Here is a 24,644-nt window from a genome sequence, read left to right on the forward strand (position 1 = left end):
TTGTTACACAGATGAATACAATGACTGTAAATGCTTTTGCTTTGCTTTGCTTGGGAACTTCAAGAATGATTCACTCATAATTTCAGCGTTGAAGATCAAGTTACAAAGTTGCAGATGATGGGGCTTTTATAGTGACACTTCAAGGCATGGACCATTTCGAATTTCCAAATATTCATTGGAGGGAAACAACTCTTCTATCGCTTTCACCCTCAAAGCCCAGCGTTAACAGCCAATAAGCTTCTTTCTATTTTCCGTTGATTTGTCTATCGCGCTGTGCTTCAGAGCTTGGTCAGAAGCAGACTGATTGTCTAACCAAATCAGGCAAAGTTCTCAGGTTGACTAGGGGACAGGCCGTCTGGAGCTTCTGAATCTTTCCTTATTTGGTGGGGCTTTGTCAGTTGCACAAAGTCAACTCTTGATCTTGTCTAACGTGCTTTGATCCCTGTCGTCCAAGTTTGTCTTATCTTTGAGACAGTTATGCTTGTGCTTCTGAATCCTTCTGGCTGTTGGGCTGAAGTTGATCCAAGAGCCTTTGACTCATGGGCTTTTGATTTAAGGCTTAAGGCCTTTTCTCATTTCTTTGAACTTATATTTAATTCATCAACACACTTCAACAAATACATTAGTATAAATAAATCAACATTTAAATTTAATGTGTTATTAATTATGGAGATATTAATTTTATTTAATATTTTTATCATAATCCAAATTAATGTGAAAATTGTGTTTCAACAGAATGGATGTAAACCATCTTGCTACAAAGTAAGTTCCACAATCACCACACTAAATGTTACCATATTTCTGAGTGACAGGTCTCTGACCAGGATTCCAATCACTTGAAATTACAATAACCGTCAGAAAAGGGGTCGGAGTCCGACGAACCCTCTCCGATGCTAAAGTTAGTGATATTATAAAGAATATCAAAAACTAAATGGAATATATGCAAAGTGATTAAGAAATCAGATACCTGGAATCTTGGGATACTTATACTATTTATAGATAATTAGGATTTTATCTTTGGACACGTGTCAGCTTATGGTAGGTCATTGGACCCTATCTTTACGTGTTAACGAAATTATGAAAGTGAGGAGCGTGTATTTGGAGTCTAGTGTGTTAATTGGTCCACGTGTCTCTAAAATGCTCCTCTGAAGACTTCCTTTGGCAATATTAAAATAGTCAAAGTTTCGGTCGAGACTAACCTTCTTCTTTTATCCTGAATGGGTCAGGCCCCATCTAAGATTCTTAAGTCATATCGGGCCTTCTTGAATCAGTTTTACCTGAGTGGTGGAAAGAAATCGGACATCCTGCAATAGTCTAGATGTGTAATGGGTGGTATAATGAGTATAAATATATAAATGAGTTTCTTAATTGAGTCAGTTTTATAATTTATTAAAAACACTCATACCAGAATGGTGAAAAGTTAAAGACCCGTTTAGTTTACCGGTTATGATATTTGCGGTTGAGAAATGATGTTTTTTTTCTAAAAAAAATATTTTTTTATAAAATTTATTTTTCAGTTATAAAAAAAAATCGAACATAGGTCTAAAACTCCACATTTTAAATTAGGGTAATTAATTTATTAGTCTCTATATTTTGACAAAACACACTGTTTAGTCTCTGTATTTTCAAAAACACATGGTAAGGTCCCTAACCTTTTTCTCAGTGAACTGTTTAGTCCTTCTGTCTATTTGTTAGAATTTTTACCGTTTATGACTTCGGAAATGACTAAATTATCCTTTACTATTTACCTTCAAACTTCAGAAAATGAAATCCAATTTAGAAGATGAAGCTATTTGTATGGAGAATAAGAAAAAGAACAGACTCAATGCTTACGAATTTGAACGATTAAGAAGAAAATCAAGAAAAATAACACTTAAAGTTGATTTCAGTTGCATTAGAGTTTAAAGGAAAGGGAAATAAAGGAAAAGAAGAACGCAAATCCAAATTGACTAATAGAATCTTTATGAGAGTCTAACGATAAAGACTAAACAATTCACCAAAAAAAATGTTAGGAACTAGACAATTCACCCAGAAAAATTTTAAATATTTTACCATGTATTTTTTAAAATACATGGACTAAACAAAACGTTGTGTTTTGTAAGAAAGCAATTAATAAATTAATTACCCTTTACATTAAAAAGTAAGTAAATTCAAGTGTGTAAAGAGTATTTAATCCAGATGAGGGAGAGGAGGGCATTCACGTTTCCACTTCCCAAGACGATACATACTCCATTTTACTTCCCAAACCAAGCATCATTTGTCACTTTCACAAACTTGTTCTCTTTAATTCTACTATCAAAAATCCCCAAAACTCTTTCAACTCTGTCTGCTTGTAAATTGTAACAGATAAAAGATGGGTTTTGATCTGGAGTCCTTGGCAGAGGCTTTATCAGGAGCAATTGGTGCTCTAGTTAGCACCACTATCTTATACCCTCTTGATACTTGCAAGACTAAATATCAAGCTGAACTTAAAGCACACCATCAACAAAAGTACAGGTATTAAATGTATAATTTCATGTTAATTTTGAGGAGAACAAGAATCATTTTTTTATAATTTGTGCAGGAACGTTTCTGATGTGTTTTGGGAGGCAATTTCTTCGCGGCGTGTTCTTTCATTGTACCAGGGACTTGGAACCAAGAATTTGCAGTCTTTTATTTCACAGTTTATATATTTCTATGGCTACAGCTTCTTTAAAAGGCTCTATTTAAAGGAAACTGGGAACAAAAGGATTGGAACAACCGCAAATTTGGTAGTTGCTGCTGCTGCCGGAGCTGTTACTGTTATAGTTACTCAGGTGACTCTCATCTCATCTCATCTCAAGTTTATTGTGCTTAAAAAAGAACATATAAAGTGTGTACAAAAATTATAATAGCTACACAAAGAAGCACTCATGAACTTGTTGCATTCCATTGGAGTGGCAATTTGGTGTTTTGTATCGAAACCATGTTATCTCGTATATATATTCCATATGGTTTTATATGTTATAAATGATAGAAAAATGATTTTCGCTGATATAAGTTTAACATAACTATTAACTTGTCATCCATATTGGTTGAAATTTCATCGATTTTCGTAGCTCATGTGGCAAATGTTGCAAAATAATAGGTTAGTGAGAGAAGATCAACATTTTTGGATAAGATATGGTCAAATGTTACCAAATAATAGACCTTAGGTCTATGAGTAAAGACTAACATTTTGGATAGATCATTGGACAAAGATCAACAATTTGGATACTTTAGTGGTTAATATTGTTTTAAGCCTTTTGAATACATTAAGCATCTATCTACCAATTACGTGGATTTAAACTTCATTTAACCTGTGCGGCACTATCAACATGTAACTGTTTCCCTAAAGTAACACAATTAACTAAATCAAACTAATTAAATGAGTTTGATTGTTTTATTTATACGGATTAGGATAAAGTGAATTTGGGGTTGATGTGGTAATGTTATTTTAGGGGATAACATTGACATGTTCTTAGGAAAAAATTCTATGAAGTGGCGGTCTGTGTTAAAAAAAGTAACATGATGGCAGTTGCATGTGCGCTAATTAGAGTTTGAATCATACCCGTAACTGGACTGTCCAAAAGTAATTTAATGTGTTCAATAAATAATTGAATTGATCAGGGGCTTAAATATGCATTTTTCAATTTTGAGAATTCTAATATGAAATTGAAGCCTCTTGGTTTATGTTGTGTTTTGTGCAGCCTCTGGATACAGCTTCGTCAAGGATGCAAACTAGTGCATTTGGGAAATCCAAAGGACTTTGGAAAACTCTTTCAGAGAGCAGTTGGAAAGAATCATTTGATGGTCTTGGCATATCTCTTCTTCTCACCTCAAATCCATCTATTCAGGTATCTTCTGCCTTTTTTTTAGTTTTATGGTAGTGGATAGGACGGAGTGCTGGGAGAGAATTTATGTCACTGACACGACTTGATTTCACGGTTTTGTATGATGGTTCATGTTAACCGACCCCAAATCATTTCGGGACTAAGGCTTTGTTGTTGTTGTTGTCGTCGTCGATCTTTGTAGCCTATATAGGGTTACATTTGGAGCTGATTGAGAATTCTTTTGTTCAGTACACAGTATTTGATCAGTTGAAACATAGACTATTGAAGCAGCAACAGCAACTTAGCAGAGCATCTGATAAAGATTCATCTCCAGAAGCACTTTCTGCATTTACTGCTTTTGTTTTGGGTGCAGTTTCCAAGTGTATTGCTACTTGTGTAACATATCCAGCTATCAGGTATCTTGTCTATAACTTCCTTTATCATTTCAAACTATTCTGTTACTTGTTCCCTATTCGTTAATTTTGGAACTCGGACACCCGTATTTGCAGATGTAAGGTGATGCTTCAGGCTGCAGATTCAGAGGAGAATGGGGTTGAAGATTCGGAAAAACCAAAGACGGTATCAGGAGCGATTTATGGGATTTGGAAAAGGGAAGGGTTATTTGGTTTCTTCAAAGGATTGCCAGCACAGAACTTGAAGACTATACTAAGCTCAGCTTTGCTTCTGATGATAAAAGAGAAGATTACAAAGACTACATGGATTCTAATCCTTGCTCTGAGAAGGTATTTATTCATCACACGCACAAGAATAAGAAGTGTGTGATTTGGTTTCGTTCAGAATCAAATATATTAGAGACTCTTGTAATTAAATAAAGTGCTACATACTTTTCGGACAAAATTCTGAAGATTCAGGACGACTGAGAAAATTCAATTTGTACAACTGACCTTGAGTAAGATAGTTCAATTCATTCTCCCTGTGGCCACAAATATTCTGCATTTTGAATTGGAATTTGTGATTGTATGAGACAAGACAAGTGAGAAAATGTTTGAAACAGGGTTATAATTCTCTCGCATTCATTCATGTGGTCGGCTGATTTTTACATTGGTCGACGTTGCTTGGATCTTTTATTTTTAGTGTATGTCAAAAAAAATTATGACAGGTTTTGAAGTTTAGGGACTATCAGTAACACCAAAGTTGAGGGGGATGAGGGGGATATTTTGCAAAATAATCGCATTACCAAGTCAAAACTAGAAATAAAGCAAAGCAAAACCATTTCGAAATCGAAGCAAGTGTAATTGATAATTCTATATCTTTTTCACTGAACTACATATATGAATAGATTGTGCACTCTGATTAATAATATTGGAAAAACTGACTAGTAGTCAGGTTGAAGCTAAGGTAACCACCAAGTCCAACTCAGTTTAGAGCAAGAAGAAACAGGGCCATCAGTGGAAACAGAATGTGAGAGACAAGACCAAGTTCAGTTCTCAGGCTGGCTGCATTATAAGTCACATAACTTCCCTCAGGTGTGTTAGTTGTGAGTACAACAACGACCCAGTTACCATCAGAACCGATCCCAACTCCTGTATATTTTGTGTCGTTGAGCGAACCCGAGTATAGGGTTTGGGTGAAGTTACCAAGCACAAGATTTTGCTCCAAGTTAGGAACACATGCTGGCAATAGATTTCCAGCTCTTGTGTTGGAGATATTCAAATGACATTTAGACAAAAGAGCCTCATAATTGTCAATTGGCTGCTCAGTGCCTGGTACAGTGAAGGAACCTGTGCTGTTGGTACAAGGCTGATTCTTGATTTGATCAGCTACTTCCTCAGCAAAGCATTCTGCATTATCATTCTTTGTGAGGACATTCAAATTCAGCGATTTCCTGTAGTTGTTAATGCCTTCAAAAAGAGTATCCTCCTCTGCAGGTGAATCATGGAAAGGAAGAGGTTAGGGTTCAGTTTGCAGGTATTGGTCTTAGTAAATTTCAGCAGCTGGAAATCAAAGTTCTACTTTTAGCAATTTCTAACACAATTTATAAAGACAACCAGTTATCACGACACTATTGATGCAATTATCATTCTTTTTGTATTTATAATCATATAGATAACGTATAACCTAAAACTGCAACCCCTTTTAAAGGAAAAGAAATCCAAGGAACCACAATATCTTCAATTTTGTTAGCATTTTAAACTCTTACCAACAAAACTAGCTGGACCTCTGAAACAAATATGAAGAAAAACAAACTTCTCCCGCAGCCCTTTATATTTGTCTACTTTAACAAATTTTAACTAGCTATCCATCCGTACACAAGAAAATACCAACACCAGACAGATACAAAAAGGATGGGTAAATTTACATCTATGGCTATTGAAATACAACGGTACTAACATTGTGGCCCTCTAAATTTCATTTTCTTGGCATAAAAGTCTTGGAACTTTACATTATTGTAATATTCAAGTCTAAATTAACAAAAATCTATTAAAGAATTAACAAATTGATGAGGATAAAATAGTTTTGACTATAATTTATTGTGACAATAAAAAAAAAAAGTCAATAATGTAATTGAACTTGTCTACCTTATCATTTCGTTAATTTCTTCTAAAGATTTTTTTTATTTTATTTGGGCTATAGTGTTACATTAATATAAAGCTAAATGGTTTGTAGGTAAAAAGAATAAAGTTAAGAGACCATAATACTAACACCGCTATAGTTCAGTGAGCACGTGCCCAAGTGTATTTTTCCCTACAAGTAGCAATGTTTGAACTTAGACCTAACTTCACCCAGGTAGGTAGCTTGATGGGGAAAGGTTCCCTCATACTTATAAAGTACACAATTCTTCTATTTCTGGGATACTTAACGAGCAACAATGGATACACAAAGTACCCCTTGAAGAACTTAAACAGGCAAGCAGAAAACCAGGAAACACATTCTTGATTATAATTCTCACTTGGTAAAAAGTGGTTAATAGAAATGGCCAAATGTCATCCCAAATTAGATTTTGAACTGCATCAAAGTATATAAGGCCGGATTAGGCTAGTATTTAAGGTGATATTTCAGCATCTGGTTCCTCTAATTCTGACTTATTACTGGCTCTAAAGAAGTATAGCACAAGATAGATCCAAGTCAATCAAATAAATACCTATTGATCTTTGGACGGACGCAGCCAAAATTAAATTACCATAGCTATATATATCTTTAGAACTATCTTAGTAACCGTATTGATACAGACAAACATTATTATACAGATTTCAAATTCAAAAAATGCATCTACTAGACCAAGACCGACAGCTAAATTAGAGCATTAATTATATTCAATAAACTCGGAAAGCACGAATTAACCATGAGCAACAATCAGATCTTATATCGCCCGAAAAAAGAAGATACAGCAACCTAAGGAAATCTATGGAGAAAGAATGTGCAGGTGAATAAAGTAAGAGTAATGGTTACCATCAGATTTGACATTGATTAGAAGGATTGAGAAGAGAAAGAATGCAAGAAGAAGATGAAGACGAAGAGTTGAAGATGCCATTATCGTGTGGTTGAAGAGAGAGTGGCGGTGGCGGGTCTTAAAGAGGAGAGGAAGTAGGAACAATGTTACTTTCTTTGATTCTAATGCTCAGACTTGGTTGGCGTTGGGTGTTAGTTACTCCTTACTGCAACATTTCCTTCCTTTATCTAGAAGCACTCTCCAACGGAACGACATCGTTCAGGCGCAGTGATCTGTGGACCAGTCAACCGTCAACGCCGTGACATTTTCCTTCAATTATCTTCTTCAAAACGATGCGTTCTTACATGGGGTAAATCTTTGTTGGCATAAATTACTGTTTTGATTCACTTACTCAAAATTTTGTGGCTCATTTGGCTTTCTATCTATTCCTGTTAGATGGAAATTTAACATAATTGTTTACATGACATATGACGATATTTTGACGTAGAACTGATATATAACATGTTTTAAAAAAATTTACCACATAAATTTTCTTACATGGAAATAATTAATTAGATTATAAAAATAAAAAAGTTAAAAATAAATTTTTAAACTAAAATATATTAAGTCTCGTGTTAAATGAGTAACGGTTATATCAAGTATTCATTTAAATTGTGTGAAATTTCACAAATTGAGATAAATCAATATGTAAATATGCTCAAATAATAGATTGGAGACAAATGATTTTTTTTAAATAAGTGAGAGGTTAAACAGTGCTTTAAATCATTTTTTTTTTCAAGACCTTTGGTCATTTTCATTTTAATGGATTAAATTTCTAATCTTTTATTTCAATGCATCAAACCTCTAATCTTTTATTTCATTTTAATGAAAAATTGCAGCAAGATGATGGAGCAAAAAAAACTAATGCTACAAAGTTCAAAAGTTTGGTAGGAGGCTTAATTTATATAACCCACACTAGACCTGGTATTGCCTTTTGTATTGGTATAATTTCTAGGTTTATGCAACATCCTTTTTCAATTCATTTTGGAGCTACAAAGAGGGTCATTCGCTACATTGTTGGTACCATGGATTATGGGATTTAGTACTCAAAAGCTTCAAAAAGAAAAAATTTGTATGGGTTCATAGACATCAAATTTGTAAGCTCTTTGGAAGATAAGTATTTCAACCAATGTTTTTACATTGGGATAAGGAGCAACCACTTGGAGCTCCAAGAAGCAAGCCACAACATCATTGTCATCCTTAAAAGCTGAATATGTTGTAGCAACCTCAGCAACTTGTCAAGTCATTTGGTTAAGAAGAATACTAGGTGAACTTCAACACGAACAAAATGGTAACAATATTTTATGACAACAAAACTACAATTGTCATGATAAAAAAAATTCAGCATTTCATAGCAGAACTATAAATAGTTGCATGCGTGATTTGGTTATGAAGGAAGAGATCTGCATTACTGTAGCACTCATGAGAATTTAGCTTACATATTGACAAAATCTTTATCTCCAGAAAACTTTTTCTGTTTTAAAGCTTTACTTAGAGTTACTAAGGGGAAATGTTGAAAGCTAATTCAAAATTGGCTTGGTAGTTGATTTTTAACTAATTTCTTTGATGTAGTTATATATTTTAAGTTGTTATTTTGTTACAGCAGTGGTGGCTGATAAATTTGAAATTAGTTTAAATTTTTATGATGTTTAGTTATTTTGTAAGTCTACAAAAAGCATTTTCTCTTTATAAATAAATTACCGCCATGAAGGGACGTTAGGCGTTACTACCCTTCCTGTTTCCCCTAGTTTCATCTCTCATCTTCTTTTAGAAGATAGGATTGGGGTTAGCTTCCCTAGGCTAATTCCTGGGTAGTTTGTTGTTTTTCGTTTTTCTTTTCCTTTTCTACCAAAAAAAAAAAATAAATTACCGCCAAATATCACTCTTTGTGGCTATCTTTTTTTTTTTATTCTTTTTCAATTTTGAGTCTCTAGTTTAGAAGATAATTTATTGTCCTCAATTTAGTGTCTCCTTCTATGTTCCTTTCACATGTAAAATCAATAATTTTATGTGTGGATCCTTCTAATCTACATAATATTTTCTTTTAAATAAATATTATTTGTTTATGTGAGAGAGGCACAAAAAAGAAATATCAAATTGAGGACAACATATTTTCTCCTCTAGTTTCCTATTCTTTTCAACATTAATTACATCAATCCAAGCTTGTATGGAAAAGTTACACCCATAATATGATGAAGTGTCAAATTTAAAAGCTAGTTATAGTACGATTTGCTCTTTTGTTATAACTCAGCGAGTCAAAACGTATTTTGTCTCTTTTGTTATAACTCAGCGAGTCAAAATGTATTTTGGCTCTTTCATCTTGTTTTCGATCCTCATGCTCCGTTTCACGTCTCTTAATTTGATAGTTCCACATGATCTGATTTGATAATTATCTATTTTACTCTTCTTCCTCAATTTTATGGCCTCATCACACACCACACGAGTCAAATTGGGCATTTCCCCTTAATTTACTTTTACTTCAATAATTGCCATTAATTAAGTCTTTGTTTGGGAGTTTGGAAGTTAATGAATGTGAGAGTTAAAGAAGGTAATGGAAAAGGAAGAGAAGTGATTGAATGGAAAGTTAAAAATTAACCTTGTTTGAGAGTTTATAGAATGTAAATGATGAAGGGGAAGGAATGTTAAATTTACTCTGCAGAGACAAAAAAAATTAAAAAACTTTACGTTACTACCATTAACCCCCAACTAGTTTTTGACCCGTGCGATGCACGGATTCATCTTAATATATAAATATTAACAAATAATGAAGTGACAACTCAGCTCCATCGTTAATGTTTTATATTATATATAGATATGCAGAGAATTAGAGAGATTTTAGGAATTAATTTAAATTATGTAGAACTTTTAGATATAGATATGCAGAGAATTAGAGAGATTTTAGGGATTAATTTAAATTCTGTAGAACTCTTAGATATAGTACGGATAAAATAATCTTTTTATAAATAAATATAATAATATAACTAAAGTTAATATATTATATTCTATATTATATTTTTTATCAGTAAAAAAAAGGAGGAAGTGACACCTCAGCTCCATCGTTACTGTTTTATATTATATATAGATTTGGAGATTAGAGGAGGTAAACATTTAATCCCATTAACCTTCATTTACTCTCAAAAAACAACTCCCAAACGAAGTTAATTTAATATTTAACCTTCCATTATTTCCATTAACTCTCTCCCAAATAAAGGCTAAAGTTCTTTTAGAATTAGTGTAGAGAAAAATTATTAATTTAAACATCGGACAAAATAAAGATCATAAGCATAAGTTATTCTTTTTCAATTTTGAAATCAATTAATTTACTTTGTTATGGAAAAGGAAATTCATTGTAAAAGACTTGCTTGATCTCGTGAATGAAAAATCTTGAAGTAGGAATATTCCTATATTCGTAATAAATTACCCAAAGTATGGACTTGATAGGAATTATACGATTTATTTCACAAATACAAACAAATAAAAAATTGGTGGATGAAATTAAATATGGATAACGTGGCATCACACCAGGTAACCAAACTCTCCCTCCCAGCTCCCTACCAAATTTAGAAGCTCATTTTTTCCACCTCCATTGCACTTGCAGATACTACATTTCCTACTGTCCGATTGACTTTTCAATAAAAATGTCTGTATCGGCGGATTGCCGGTTCTCCCTTACGGCGGTCGGCCAGCTACATGGCGGCGCTGCTGCTGCAGGACTTGCCGGAAGGAACTCAAGGCTAGTCAAGTATGCAAATGGGGAAATGATGGGCACTAAGCTCAATCTAACTCAGCTTGTTCATCAAAGAAGTAAGAAGAGTGCTAAGCAACATGTTTCCATGACTTTTACAACTAATGTAACAGGAGAAATCAAGGTTAGCATATGAACAAACCATGTCTGTTTCGTTTCTTGAAATGTTATCTTCTACATGGGTAAATTACATCAGTGATCCCTCAACTTTTATTGTTTTTTACGGCTTATGAACTTCAAAATCGGACATATGAATTTTGCTTCTACTAATATGGAACTCTTTTAATGATAGTAAGCAATCTCAAAATGATGGTTGATGATTTAGTTTAAGAATCAAAGTTGTTTAGTACTTTTGATCTTATGAATTTCAAAATCGGACATAAAAGGTCATGAATTTTGCTTTTTACTAATATGAATGTCTTTTAGTGAAAGTAAGCAATCACAAAATGGTCGTTGATGATTTTATAATGGAAAAGTTTAAGAATCAAAGTTGTTCATAATCAAATTTCCCATGAAATCATATTTTTATTTTCCAATTTACCACTCTTTTTAGAGCTAGACAACCACTTTTTTCCCCTAATCAAACGACATCTAAATGATTTCAAAATTAAAAAAGTAAAGTTGTTTGAATATCAATTCAATCAGTTCTATAATGAAAGTTTCCCTACTATTGAAGTGGTTCAACAACTTTTATGTTAGTAAAAGACAAAATTTAGCTAGAACTTTCAATTAGTAAAGAGGCAAAGTTCAGTTAGGGATTTTTATGTCCGGCTTTAAAGTTCAGGAGCAGTAAAGAGAAAATTGAGTGCTATGGATCTAATTTATGCTAGAATTTCTATTGAATTTGGTATTAGCGACGGATGGAAATAGCCGTCGCTGATGCTTGATAAAAAAAAAACATGCAATTTTCAACACATTTTCGTGCATTGATCTTAGAGTGTTTTGTTCTGTTTTGGCTCTGCCACTGGTAACATGTATAGTTGAGGGACTTAGAGATGGAAAAGAGGGATCCAAAAACAGTTGTGGCAATCATTCTAGGAGGAGGAGCTGGTACTCGCCTGTTCCCTCTAACCAAACGACGCGCTAAGCCTGCTGTAAGTTTGTTCCTTTCCTTCTGTCTTAACTTTTTCATCAGCATTGACATATTAGAACTGAGATTTTGTACTAGTTTTGTGCTGAATAATGCTGTAGGTTCCAATTGGTGGAGCATACAGGCTGATTGACGTTCCAATGAGCAATTGCATTAACAGTGGAGTCAACAAAGTCTACATTCTAACTCAATTCAACTCAGCATCACTTAACAGGCATCTTGCTCGCGCTTATAATTTTGGCAATGGAGTCAATTTCGGAGATGGGTTTGTTGAGGTATGTTTACCCTAAATCACCAACAGGACTTAAAAATGAGTGAATAGTGGTCCTCTGGATGCTGAAAAATGAATATTTTGCTCTGCATCAGGCTCTAGCAGCCACTCAAACTTCAGGACTAGAAGGTAAAAGGTGGTTTCAGGGCACTGCCGATGCTGTTAGACAGTTCCACTGGCTATTCGAGGTATCGGCATTGTTTGTTTATTTATACTTGTTAGAGTATAAGTCAATGTAATTAATGAATAACATGCCTAAGGCTGCTGAAAGGCTGTTGGGGCATGCTAAGGCTGCTAGTAGGGTCAGTATGTCTCCTTGACTGTAGGGGGTAATATCAGGAGCTACTATATATATTTGTGTATTGTTCCCAAGTAATATATATCAATGTAGTCTCTTAATCTACATGGTATCCCATGTATTTCTAGTGTATTACATGGTTTGTTACATGGTATCAGAGCCTAAGGTCTAAGGTTTCTGAATTCTTTTTTTCTGGGTAGTATTTCTAGAGTTGTGTTTCTACAAGGGTTCAATATTTACTGGGGAGTATCTCCCACGGTTCAATATTTTCTGGGTAGTATTTCCCAGGGTTCCATTTCTGTCAAGAGCTTGGGTCTCTTGAATACTCACTGTTGGGACGTCATTTTATCTCACCACCCCTCTGGTTCACCCTCTCCGCCTTCGATCGGCGTTTCCTCACATTCTCGTCGTAGCTGTAAGAAAAGTCATCCTTGCATGGGATCAAATCCTTGTTTCGGCTTCTGTCTTGGGTTTCTGGATTAAGATTCAAGAATTTGTTTTCCGCCTTGTGAGCAGAATTTCTGGGTTTGTAATTTTGGGCTGTTTCTTTCAGCATTTCTGTCTGCCTTGTGAGCAGAGTCTGAATACACCTCAACGGATTGTCGTTGTTCCTCTTCTGCTGCCGTCGCCTCTCTCTTTCCGACCTGCCTGTCCGGTTAGTTTGCCGGTGAATCTCCTTTTGTGCAATAATGTTGCTGGCAGCCTCTTGCGTGTTGCTTCAACTGAGTTTTTCTTGTGCTTTTCCAACGAAGCTTGATGTTCCACTGTCGTCTCTCCTGCCCGATTTGTTCTTCTGGGTTGCGTCTCCCGGATTATACTTTATATTCCAAAGTATCTTGAGTTTCTTGTTTTGAGTTGTATTGTCTTGAGATTATATTATAAGTATCTATAGCAAGCTGAGCATGATTAAATCCATGCTTCAGCTTGAGGAGGAGTGTTAGAGTATAAGTCAATGTAATTAATGAATAACATGTCTAAGGCTGCTGAAGGGCTGTTGGGGCATGCTAAGGCTGCTAGTAGGGTCAGTATGTCTCCTTGACTGTAGGGGTAATATCATGAGCTACTATATATATATATGTGTATTGTTCCCAAGTAATATATATCAATGTAGTCTCTTAATCTACATGGTATGGTATCCCATGTATTTCTAGTGTATTACATGGTTTGTTACAATACTTATATCTGTGGAATAAGAATATGTTTTTACAATGCATTTGTGTGTCATAAAGGGTGCAAGAAGTAAAGAGATTGAGGATGTTTTAATTCTATCTGGAGATCACTTGTATAGAATGGACTATATGGACTTTGTGCAAGTAAGAAACTAAGTGCACTTCAATTCAAACATTTTCTAGTTCAATGATTTGAGTTTATGCTGCTGAAATATGTTTCTTTTTTGCTGCCAGAATCATCGGCAGAGTGGTGCAGATATCACCATCTCTTCTGTGCCAATGGATGACAGGTAGGTCTAATCGTCCTGTCAATTTTTCGAGTAGCCTCAGCTTTGAGTTATTGATCACCATACTCTATAGTTCTGGTTTTCTTCTAGTCTCGAAGTTGCTGTTAATTTATGACACCATAAAAATGATTTACGGAGATAACCCGTCTGACACGACCCATTTGACACTATTATCAGTTCTGTAAGAGGATACAATACGATTATAACATGATGACCCGTTTTGAAACCCTCAGTTGATGTTCAATACATATGGATTGTGTTTTTGAGATATATCTTTGCTTTCTTCGTAGCCGTGCCTCAGATTTTGGACTGATGAAGATAGACAATAAGGGAAGAGTTCTTTCTTTCAGTGAAAAGCCAAAAGGAAAGGAGTTGAAGAAAATGGTGAGTTTCTTTTTTGTTTAAATTTTGAATAGATTTTGAATGGATGCTAAGTTCACTATATACTTTAGGCAGTTGATACAACAGTATTAGGGCTTTCAAAGGAAGAAGCAGGAAAGAAACCATACATTGCTTCCATGGGAGTTTATGTTTTCAAGAAAGAGATACTATTCAATATTTTAAGGTAACAATCATTTATAGTTTTGGACTATGTCGCATAGAAACTCTTATTTTAAAGCGTTTCATGTATCCGCATTTGTTTCGGAAACTTGTACGAAACGTTTCAGAGTCACGTTTTTGTAATTTAATGTAACATAGGTTTTGGATCATCCAACATGCATATAAACATGAATAATCCAACTGCTGGAAGCTATAAATTTTGTTGATTCAGATGGCGTTTTCCGACTGCAAATGACTTCGGATCGGAGATAATCCCAGCCTCAGCTAAAGAGTTTTACATTAAGGTGTGCTCTTTGTTGCTTTTGAACTTTTATTTTTTCTGTACAATTAGCATGATTTTGATGATGGGAACTCCGAACAGGCTTTTCTCTTCAATGATTATTGGGAAGACATAGGAACTATCAGATCCTTCTTTGAGGCAAACTTGGCTCTCACCGAACACGTGAGTAGTTGATAATCACACGTACAGGTTGTATTCATATGATTCGGAAGTAAAAGGTTTCAGTATTGTTGAAAGGCTCATCTTTACAATGTTTGAACTTATAGCCATCAAAGTTCAGTTTCTATGATGCATCAAAGCCAATGTATACATCAAGAAGAAATCTACCACCATCGAAAATCGATAATAGCAAGGTTACTAACCTCCTTCATATTCAGTTTGTTTGAATTTTGCTTCTGATTCTGAATCCTGTGTGGGTGTCTGTGTTGTTGAATATTGAACTACCCTTACAGATTGTTGATTCAATCATATCTCATGGAAGTTTCTTGACCAATGCCTTTATACAACACAGTGTTGTTGGTATTAGATCTCGAATTAACTGTAATGTTCACTTACAGGTTAGTTTGTTTAAAGTTTATCTCATTAAGATCATACTCATTTAACATTTTGTCTTCTTAGAGTTTCAATTTCTGTATTTTCGATCTGAGTATTGGTACCTTTATGATCAAACAAATGCAGGATACAGTGATGCTTGGTGCCGACTTCTACGAAACTGAAGAAGAAATTGCAGCACTACTAGCTGAAGGAAGAGTACCCATTGGAATAGGAGAAAATACAAGAATAAAGTACGGAGAAAATACAGAAAATTTTCCTTAGCTATCTTCTAATTACACTAAGATTAATGTCTTTCATGGTATGTTTGCCAGGGAATGCATAATTGACAAGAATGCCAGAATTGGGAAGAATGTTGTTATTGCTAACTCAGAGGTATTGTTTAAGTCGATTTCAGTTATTTTCTTCCTTCATGTGCTTATACCAGCTAGAATTAGAGAAAGGGCAAAGCTTTTAGATTAATGTATTGGGATTTGCAGGGAGTAAAAGAGGGTGACAGATCTTCAGAAGGCTTCTACATTCGATCTGGTGTTACGGTCGTATCAAAAAATGCAACTATTGAAGATGGAACTGTAATATAGTTGATTTAGTTATCCTTTCAATCATTTTTTGTCGAGCAGTCAGGAAAGCGAGTGATATATGTGAACCTATAATGATTACTAATTGACAAATTTATTAACTGAGAGCCAAAAATGAAAAAGGAAAAAAGGATCAGCTTTCTTAATCAAGCTGAAACTTGAATATGTTCAATTAAAGACACAACGCTACCTTTCATATGTACGTATATGGATGGAAGGCAAAGGAAAAACTTGAACTCCTAAACGGAAGTGTCATTATTAACTGATACTTCATCCATCCTCCAAAATGCTTCATGATGTTATTGAAGCACTGGAACATGACATGCCAAAAGTGGTCCCAACCCGAGCATAGCAGTCCATGGACTATTTCAAAACACTTCCTATTATAATTGTGTATACTTGAGGAAATAGTTTTTTCCAAAAAAAATTGTGAGAACAGTAGAAAACCAACTTTAACTGTCAAACCAGAAATTTTACAAACATGTGAATTAAAGGCAGTGTTGGGCAGTGAAACACTGTCACATTCATAAGATGTCGGTGGCGGAGATGCGTATGTTGAGATGGATGTGTGGTCATACGAGAAAGGATCGGGTGAGTAATGAAATAATTAGGACAAAAGTAGGGGTTACATCTATTCAGAATAAAATGAGGGAAAACCGACTAAGGTGGTTTGGCCATGTAAGACGAAGAGCGCTTGATGCGCCGGTTAGGAGGACTGAAGAGTGGCAAAGGGATGTAGTGGTGAGGGGTAGGGGAAGACCTAAGCAAACTTGGAGGAGGGTGATTGAGAGTGATATGAGTTTATTGGGGATTGAGGAAAATATGGTAGTGGATAGGACAGAGTGGAGGGAGAGAATTTGTGCCGCTGACACGACTTGATTTCACGGTTTTATATGATGGTTCATGTTAGCCGATCCCGAATCATTTCGGGACTAAGGCTTTGTTGTTGTTGTTGTTGTGGATGTGAATTAAAGGCACGCCTCAGGCTCCAGGCATGTTGCCTGAGAAGTCAAAAGGCGGGCTTTGCTCAAGAGACGCGCGCCTTTCTAAGCCTAGTGCCTTGCCGGAAGCGTGCCTAGAAGCAGATTTAGAAGCTACAGAGTGTTTTTTTAGGGTTCCAAGTTAAAAATAGGATGTTTTAATCTCTATCCTTTCTATATATATGCTTTGGATGGCAGAAATATTGCAAAGAGCAACACAAAAAAACAATATTCCATTTTTGAAGAGTTTAGAAATATCGCAAATGGAGACTTGAGTCTTGATGAAAAGTAGCTATTAGGCTATTAGTTAAGTAACTTAGGATTTAGTTGAACTTTAGTCTTCAGATTTACAATTTGTATTATGAATTATGATTAAAGAATAGTAGTTAATTTAGAATTTATGTCATTCATTTTATGATTAAGATTATGGATAATTGGATAAGCTTTAGTATTTGACCATTTGTTGCATTTTAGAAATGTCAATAGTTGTTGTTTATGATTTTACATATTATTTTTCTTGAGTGCGCCTTGTGTCGCTCAAGCACACGCCTGCACCTTGCGCCCCTTCGTTTTCTCCTTCTGATCACTTTCTTTCCTTTGTTTTTTTTTTTCCCTCTAGTTCTTGCTTTCCAAGTCCTAATTCTATTGATCTGGAAATTCATCAATCAAAGCTCTCCTTTCCTATTTCTGTTTAAGATTTCTACTTCATTGAATATTCTTTCTCATATATAAGTTGATGGTAACCTCTTTTTAACTGAATAAACTCATAAGCTCATGATTATTTCTGAAAAAACATACGGCACAGGAAAGGGACAAAAAACAAACAAACAAGTAGTCATTGAAGGTTAACTACTTAAATGAATAATGGAACTATTGATTATTGAATAAGCTCTTCACAGTTAAACATCAGCTCATTTTCATATCTTTTCATAACAAATCTCTCCTCTGGCATAATAATGTTTGTAACATAGCATTTTTCATCTGAAAAAGGTTTCCTACCTGTTCTTCCAGCGCGATGGAGATAATCAACCGCAGATTTTGGTAGATCAAAGTTGTAAATGTGAGTTGTTTCTGGAAGATCAACCCCTCGTGCAGCTATATCTGTTGCTACAAGAAGATAGCCTCCTCCCTGCTTCAAGTCCTGTGAAGCGAACATAAATAAATAAATAAAGAAACAAACAAACAAACATTTATTGACTTGAGAGAAGTTCCCAAAGCAGACAGAACTTACCGATAGTGAAGCAGCTCGTGAATTGAAATTCATTTTTTCCTCTAGAAGAACAATATATGAACTATTCCCATAAGAAGCTATCAAGTAATCAACCAAAAGGGTGGTTGGAGGAGCATGTCCAGCCTTTTTTGACTTCTCAGACTGCATAAATACAAAGAAATGAATTTATTTATTGCAGAAGCCTGTTCTTTAGCTTAAAGAATGAATTATTCCACCAAATAATTGGAGGAACATCAGAGCTCATATTGCCTGAGCAATGACAGTCCTCCATCCCAGTGAAGGAGATTATTCCAGTTCGATTTCGATAAATTCACATTCAATGATGTTTCTGCATACTACTACTTCACTTCGCATGCCATACAGTGAATTATGCGAATGACACATCATCACCTCTTGTGGTGCATGAGGAATCCCCCAATTAACAGATTATGGTTGGTGAATCAAGATTACAAAATTACTTACGTTCTCATGATAATACAAGATAACTACCCAAAAATTTCAAATTGACACATTAAGGCAAATATGCTAAACAAACCTGCCCGCCAACGAAAACTATAGCAGACTCCGGTGCGTCAGACTTTAATAAGGAGAGCAACATTTGATGCCTTGTATTTTTACTGCATACCTGTCAAGCAATTCAGTAAAATATATCTATCAGTGAGAGGATATTGCTCGAGAATATGTTAATATAAAGCCACGAGAATACAAACACTGTGAATATGTGCTTGTAGCGACCAAAAGAGAAACCATAATGTTATTAACCATTATCCAAGTTTTCTTACCAAAAACCTGTGTTGCAGGCAGGATGGCATGGGCTCAACTGCATTTACATGGACGTGAACTGCATCACGCTGAGAACAATGAAGAAATAAATGTGAATTTGATGGGAACGTTGAACTAAATCTTAGTAAGGGTACCATGAAACTAAAATCCCAAACAGACCTTTGTCCATTTTTGTTGTATACAGTCATGCAAGAATCGTCTATGCTGAGGAATAGATGCACTGGCAAAAACAGTCTGACGGTTATTACACGATGAATATGATGTCAGAAGCTTTCGAAGAGAACTGACTTGTTTTGAAGAGTTGAACATGAAATCCACCTAGCCACAAAACAACCATACAATTCCATAGATTACAAGCCTTTTGAGAATGCAATCATTTATAAATTTCGAAGAACCATCAAATCAAAGAAAACGATCATCCATTTACAAATTATAACTATTTCTGAAAACAAATCATTTGTAGGAAAATGCAATGTAGCTGAACCAAAGGAGGACTTCAATTTTAAAAAATATTCTAAAAGAAATTTCAGAATTCAGTCCAAAAGCACAAGCCAATTACGAGGTCTTCGTTACCTCATCAATAACCAGCACCTCCATTGCTTCAAGTTTAAATATATGCTTTTCAAGCATTTGGCACAAACTTGTTATGGTTGCCACCACTATAGTAGGGGGTTCTGCCTGAAACAAAAGCTCTCTCTTATCACAAACATTATCCGGGAAGAATGTAAAAATAAGTAAAACCATGAAAATCAACAAAAGCATCAAGAAAACAAATCAAAATTGCAATTCAATCGGGATGGTGAATATTGTTGAAAATGTTGTAAAACCAAATCAAAGCTGCAACTTGATCGGAATGGTGAGTATTGTCGAAAACTACTATAGAAAACAGATATGTAATAAGTAAACAAAAATGCTGCACCTTTAGCCAACTCTTTTGTCTTTTCAACAACCCTCCATCAAGAAGAGCCATGACAGTAACATCCACAGGCTTAGCAGCCAAAGTCCGTGCAACTTTCGCAACCTAATTGACAAAGAAATTTTCATAAAACCCTGGTTTCTGTTTTTTAACACAACATTATTGAATTAAAACTTCAAACTGATCACCAAAATCCTTACTTGCATTCCTAGTTCTCGGGTAGGCACCACAATAAGGGCTTGAACAGCAGATCTTTCAGGGTTTACAATAGAGAATATCAACAGTAGGTAAGCAAGTGTCTTACCAGAACCTGTCTAGGGAACCAAAGACAATGCCACATTAGCCATGGCAAATACTTAATATTACCAAAGAAGCAGAAATTAACCTGGGCATGAAGAATACAGTCCTGCCGGCTAAATAGAACCGGTAAAGCTTCCCTCTGTACATCTGTAGCCACTACGTACCCAACCTCTTCCATCCTAAATCATGCAATCAACTTAATTAGATCAATAAATGCTGAATTTCATAATAAATTACAGAAAACACTGATTTTTTTTCCATTTTCGGAGAAGAGGGTTTTCGTAGAGCCGTAGATGTGCTAATTGAACTATACAACTGGCATGAAAAATGAAACTTTACCTGCATAATACTTCCTCCGGCACTTGATCTTGGCAAATTTCGCGGAGATTTGAAGCATTATTATGGTTAGCGACGGATTTTTCTTTGCTAATTATATGAGGAGAAGAATCCAGAGCAGCCCTCAAAGTCGTGAATTTGGGTGTACCGAACGGAATTGGGTAAGTGAAGTTGAAAGGGAACCAGCGACAAGGACGCGTGCTTTGCAATTTCCAATGTTTCGAGAAGGAAATACCCTTTGAGAAAGAGAGAACCTGTGAGGTTGAGGTGGAAAAAGCCATGGTTAACCCTCAGCTCCTCACACTCTTAACAGAGAGGTGATAAATCCAGTATTGTATATGGAAATGGTTTAATATACAAACTGCCCTGTGTCTTACTTCATAAAGCAATTTTACCCCACATCAAAGAAAACTTCCAATTTTATCCTTGTAATTGGGAAGCACAATATAAAAAACTTTGTTCGGAGGCCTCGTAAATGGGAGGCTTTAGGAGGAACCGAGACCCCCTAAATGAGAGGTCTTAGGTAGGTGTTTAGGTCGGTTCTCCCAGAAGCCGCCCCAGTAACGGGATGATAAATAAGGTTGGGGAAGATTATACGAGATTAGACAAGTCAAAGAAACGTCTCGAGTGTATTTATAATTTATAAATCAATATATGACCGAATTAAGTATTTAATTATATTTTATTTGGGATAAGTGTCAAATTTAATCCCAACGTTTCAAAATGCAGATTTAACTCTAGTACATGAAATAATGTAAATTTGACCTCAACGTTTTCAAGTGAGATCAATTTTAGCTGCGAGCTATCGAAAATTTGAAAATATTGGTTTTGACTATTTTAACTGCACATCAGACATTCTAAACAAGTTTGTCGATAAATTGAAACAATTTCGTACATTTGTTATTGTTTTTTTAATTATATTAATAACACATTTCTCTTTGCCATCGTTATGGATGAACTAACAAGTTCACTTCAAGATGGTATACCATGGTGCATGCTGTTTGCAGATGATATTGTGTTGGTTGATGAGACGAAAGAAGGAGTTGAGAGGAAGTTGGAACTATGGAGACAAACTCTAGAATCTAGAGGCTTTAGGTTGAGTCGAAGTAAGACAGAATATTTGGAGTGTAAGTTTAGCGGCCATAGGAGTAGGGAGGCAGGGACAATCACCCTAGATGGGAGAGTTGTTCAGGCCTCGGATTGCTTCCGGTATTTAGGATCTATTATCCAAACGGATGGAGAAGTAGATGGAGATGTTGCTCATAGGATTAAAGCTGGTTGGTCGAAGTGGAAGAGTGCTACGGGTTTCCTTTGTGATCCCGGCATGCCTAATAGATTGAAGGGAAAATTCTACCGGACGGCAATTAGACCAGCATTGTTATATGGTACGGAGTGTTGGGCAATGAAACACTGCCACATCCATAAGATGTCGGTGGCGGAGATGCGTATGTTGAGATGGATGTGTGGTCATACGAGAAAGGACTGGGTGCGTAATGAAATAATTAGGACAAAAGTAGGGGTCACATCTATTGAGAATAAAATGAGAGAAAACCGACTAAGGTGGTTTGGCCATGTGAGACGTAGAGCGCTTGATGCGCCGGTTAGGAGAACCGAAGAGTGGCAAAGGGATGTAGTGGTGAGGGGTAGGGGAAGACCTAAGCAAACTTGGAGGAGGGTGATAGAGAGTGATATGAGTTTACTGGGAATTGAGGAAAATATGGTAGTGGATAGGACGGAGTGGAGGGAGCGAATTTGTGTCGCTGACACGACTTGATTTCACGGTTTTATATGATGGTTCATGTTAGCCGACCCCGAATCATTTCGGGACTAAGGCTATATTGTTGTTGTTGTTGTTGTATTTTAGCAGAATTTTTGTAATTTTGTTAGTAATATACTAAGTATCTTAGACATAACTAATATTTGGAAGGTCTGAAGTGACAGCTAAATACCAGTTGATATCATATGAAATTAAGGCTTGAACACGTGGACAATCATGGAACTAGATTCCAAATATACACTCCTAATCCCTAAGTCAGACCATGATTTACGGTAAAGGGAAAGGTGCACAGAATGAAAGCCAATCAAATGTCAACACATGGGGAAATACTCAATAGTAGATATATTTCAGTTATCTATAAATCGTCATTCTTGAAAGAACATAAGGTACGTAATTACATTCATCTAACCTCTGCTTTCAAGTGTATTTACTCTCTTCAAGTAACATACTGATTTAACTATCAGAGAAGACATATCAGACTTCGACCCCTCTATGACAGTTTGTTCATTCCGTCCAAGTGACTTCAGTTCAGCCTAGTCATCATATTCTGTAGATAAACGGATATCACCAGTCAAACCATTTTTTTTAATTTTTAATGACGTACGGCTAAAATTGACCATGTTCGGCTACGTTAGCATGTAAAAAGCGTGACTAATAATACAAATTTGTGGTTCTAAAAGATTCTTCTACTGCCCACTCTAGATTAGTTTTGGTGTTAGGGATAATTTGGTGTCAGAGGAATAATAGTGTGTGGAATGCGGCTTTGGTCGAAGCGAGAGTGGCCCTGGGCATCTCGTTTCAATTTTTGACGGACTAGAGGAATGTACGAAGCACAGGGGAGGGATTGGCTATTCCAGTTCAGAATGCTACTAAAGTTTTGGGTGCCCATGTTCATGGTATTGGAGTTGGAATGTAAGTGTTAAACATCCCACATCGCTAAATGAGGAAGCTATATGGCTCCTTAAATATGTGAGGCAATCCTCACCCTTTGAGGTACATATGGAGATCGGTAACAGGCATAAATGGCAACAATCAGCAAGGGGGAGGCTAAAATGTAACATTGACACCTCGATATGGGAAAATGATGGTATATGTGGAGTTAGAGCTGTTATTAGGAAGGAAGATGACTCTTTTTATGCGTTATTCAGTGCACAAAACACATTTAGAGTTGAGGCAAGGACAGCGAAAGCAATCGCATTACGGGAAAGCATGAGATGGGTTAGAACTATAGGGCTGCGGAATATCAGCTTTGAAGTTGACGCGAAAATTGTGGTGGACGACTTATATTCCAAGGCGAGAAGTATAGCTAAGTATGGAGATTTAATCCATGAATGTCAAAACTTGTTAAACATCCAAGTGGAGTACAAGATTGAATTTATTCTCAGATTAGCTAACGGGTTACGCACGCTATTGCTTGTTAACGGGGTTACGCGCACTATTGCTTGCAATGCCAGGTGCATGCTAACAAATATTTTTCATTTTTCTTTTATTGAGCCGTATTGGCTTACCAATTTGTTATGTATGGAATGAAGTTTAATAAAGTTTTTATTTTTTATTTTTTAAAAAAGACTATTATTTGAAATTTTTGTTATGATGTACTATTTCTTTATTTGTTCTAAGAATCGCCAAGTAAAATTTAGGGAAAAGTACGAAAAAAATATATGTGGTTTGCTCAATTTACAAACAAATGCATATGGTTTAAAAGTTTACAAATAAAAGTATATGGTATGTTTTATTTACAAAACAAAGTATTACAATTACACAATTAAGTTCTGATTACAACTAAAGACATTTTTATCTTCAAAAAAATTATTCTTACGTATCGGCAAAACACAACCTCCGAAAAAAATAACTTCCTAAATCGAAACAATAAATAATATGGTGGAATATTACGTTTTTACTAATATGACAGTTTATGAACTGGATTGATATTTAAATTCATTTAATATAGCTGCAATTTAATTTTGGGATACGTGTTTTGTCAATATATAAATATAATTAAAAAAAAGTTAAAAATATTTTTATTATCATCAATTGTTTAAAAATTTAATTTTAAATGTTTTGTTTTATAAAAAAAACATATCATATATCATATACTCTATTTAAAAACTTTTAAACCACAAACTTCTATTTACAAATAAAATAAACCACGAACATTTCTTTTATATTTGCTCTAAAATTTAATTGACATAAATAAATACATCTATAA

The 24,644-nt window shown here is 35.3% G+C and overlaps 4 protein-coding genes across 5 annotated transcripts; 2 read left to right on the forward strand and 2 right to left on the reverse strand.

Annotated features, from left to right (window-relative positions):
* Positions 1-2,190: 2,190 nt before the first annotated feature.
* On the forward strand, positions 2,191-4,761 carry LOC136219780 (peroxisomal adenine nucleotide carrier 1-like). The gene is made up of 5 exons (XM_066007316.1): positions 2,191-2,496; positions 2,564-2,795; positions 3,708-3,854; positions 4,080-4,246; positions 4,340-4,761. Exons 1-5 carry the CDS (start codon positions 2,354-2,356, stop codon positions 4,611-4,613), a joined length of 963 nt encoding a protein of 320 aa, XP_065863388.1. The 5' UTR covers positions 2,191-2,353; the 3' UTR covers positions 4,614-4,761.
* Positions 4,762-5,063: 302 nt separating this feature from the next.
* LOC136219781 (uncharacterized GPI-anchored protein At3g06035-like) lies at positions 5,064-7,431 on the reverse strand. Its single transcript, XM_066007317.1, has 2 exons — positions 7,242-7,431; positions 5,064-5,713 (listed from the first exon to the last, which is right to left on the reverse strand). Exons 1-2 carry the CDS (start codon positions 7,321-7,323, stop codon positions 5,208-5,210), a joined length of 588 nt encoding a protein of 195 aa, XP_065863389.1. The 5' UTR covers positions 7,324-7,431; the 3' UTR covers positions 5,064-5,207.
* A 3,384-nt stretch (positions 7,432-10,815) lies between these two features.
* LOC136219782 (glucose-1-phosphate adenylyltransferase large subunit 3, chloroplastic/amyloplastic) lies at positions 10,816-16,308 on the forward strand. Its single transcript, XM_066007318.1, has 15 exons — positions 10,816-11,150; positions 12,007-12,120; positions 12,218-12,391; positions 12,483-12,575; positions 13,915-13,998; positions 14,089-14,144; positions 14,432-14,525; positions 14,594-14,706; positions 14,914-14,986; positions 15,064-15,144; positions 15,249-15,335; positions 15,435-15,539; positions 15,661-15,767; positions 15,849-15,909; positions 16,014-16,308. Exons 1-15 carry the CDS (start codon positions 10,920-10,922, stop codon positions 16,113-16,115), a joined length of 1,575 nt encoding a protein of 524 aa, XP_065863390.1. The 5' UTR covers positions 10,816-10,919; the 3' UTR covers positions 16,116-16,308.
* A 1,642-nt stretch (positions 16,309-17,950) lies between these two features.
* LOC136219784 (DEAD-box ATP-dependent RNA helicase 58, chloroplastic) lies at positions 17,951-21,185 on the reverse strand. 2 transcript variants are annotated; one of them, XM_066007319.1, is made up of 10 exons: positions 20,662-21,185; positions 20,408-20,501; positions 20,223-20,336; positions 20,026-20,127; positions 19,680-19,784; positions 19,266-19,424; positions 19,106-19,174; positions 18,859-18,948; positions 18,324-18,464; positions 17,951-18,233 (listed from the first exon to the last, which is right to left on the reverse strand). In XM_066007319.1, the coding sequence occupies exons 1-10, from the start codon at positions 20,937-20,939 to the stop codon at positions 17,970-17,972; spliced, it is 1,416 nt and encodes a 471-aa protein (XP_065863391.1). In that variant the 5' UTR covers positions 20,940-21,185; the 3' UTR covers positions 17,951-17,969. The 2 variants fall into 2 exon arrangements, with proteins under 2 accessions (XP_065863391.1, XP_065863392.1); XM_066007320.1 differs by having other exon boundaries at positions 20,223-20,332; positions 20,662-20,700.
* Positions 21,186-24,644: the final 3,459 nt, after the last annotated feature.

This window comes from Euphorbia lathyris, chromosome 2, assembly GCF_963576675.1.
Source record: "Euphorbia lathyris chromosome 2, ddEupLath1.1, whole genome shotgun sequence".
Taxonomy (NCBI): domain Eukaryota; kingdom Viridiplantae; phylum Streptophyta; class Magnoliopsida; order Malpighiales; family Euphorbiaceae; genus Euphorbia; species Euphorbia lathyris.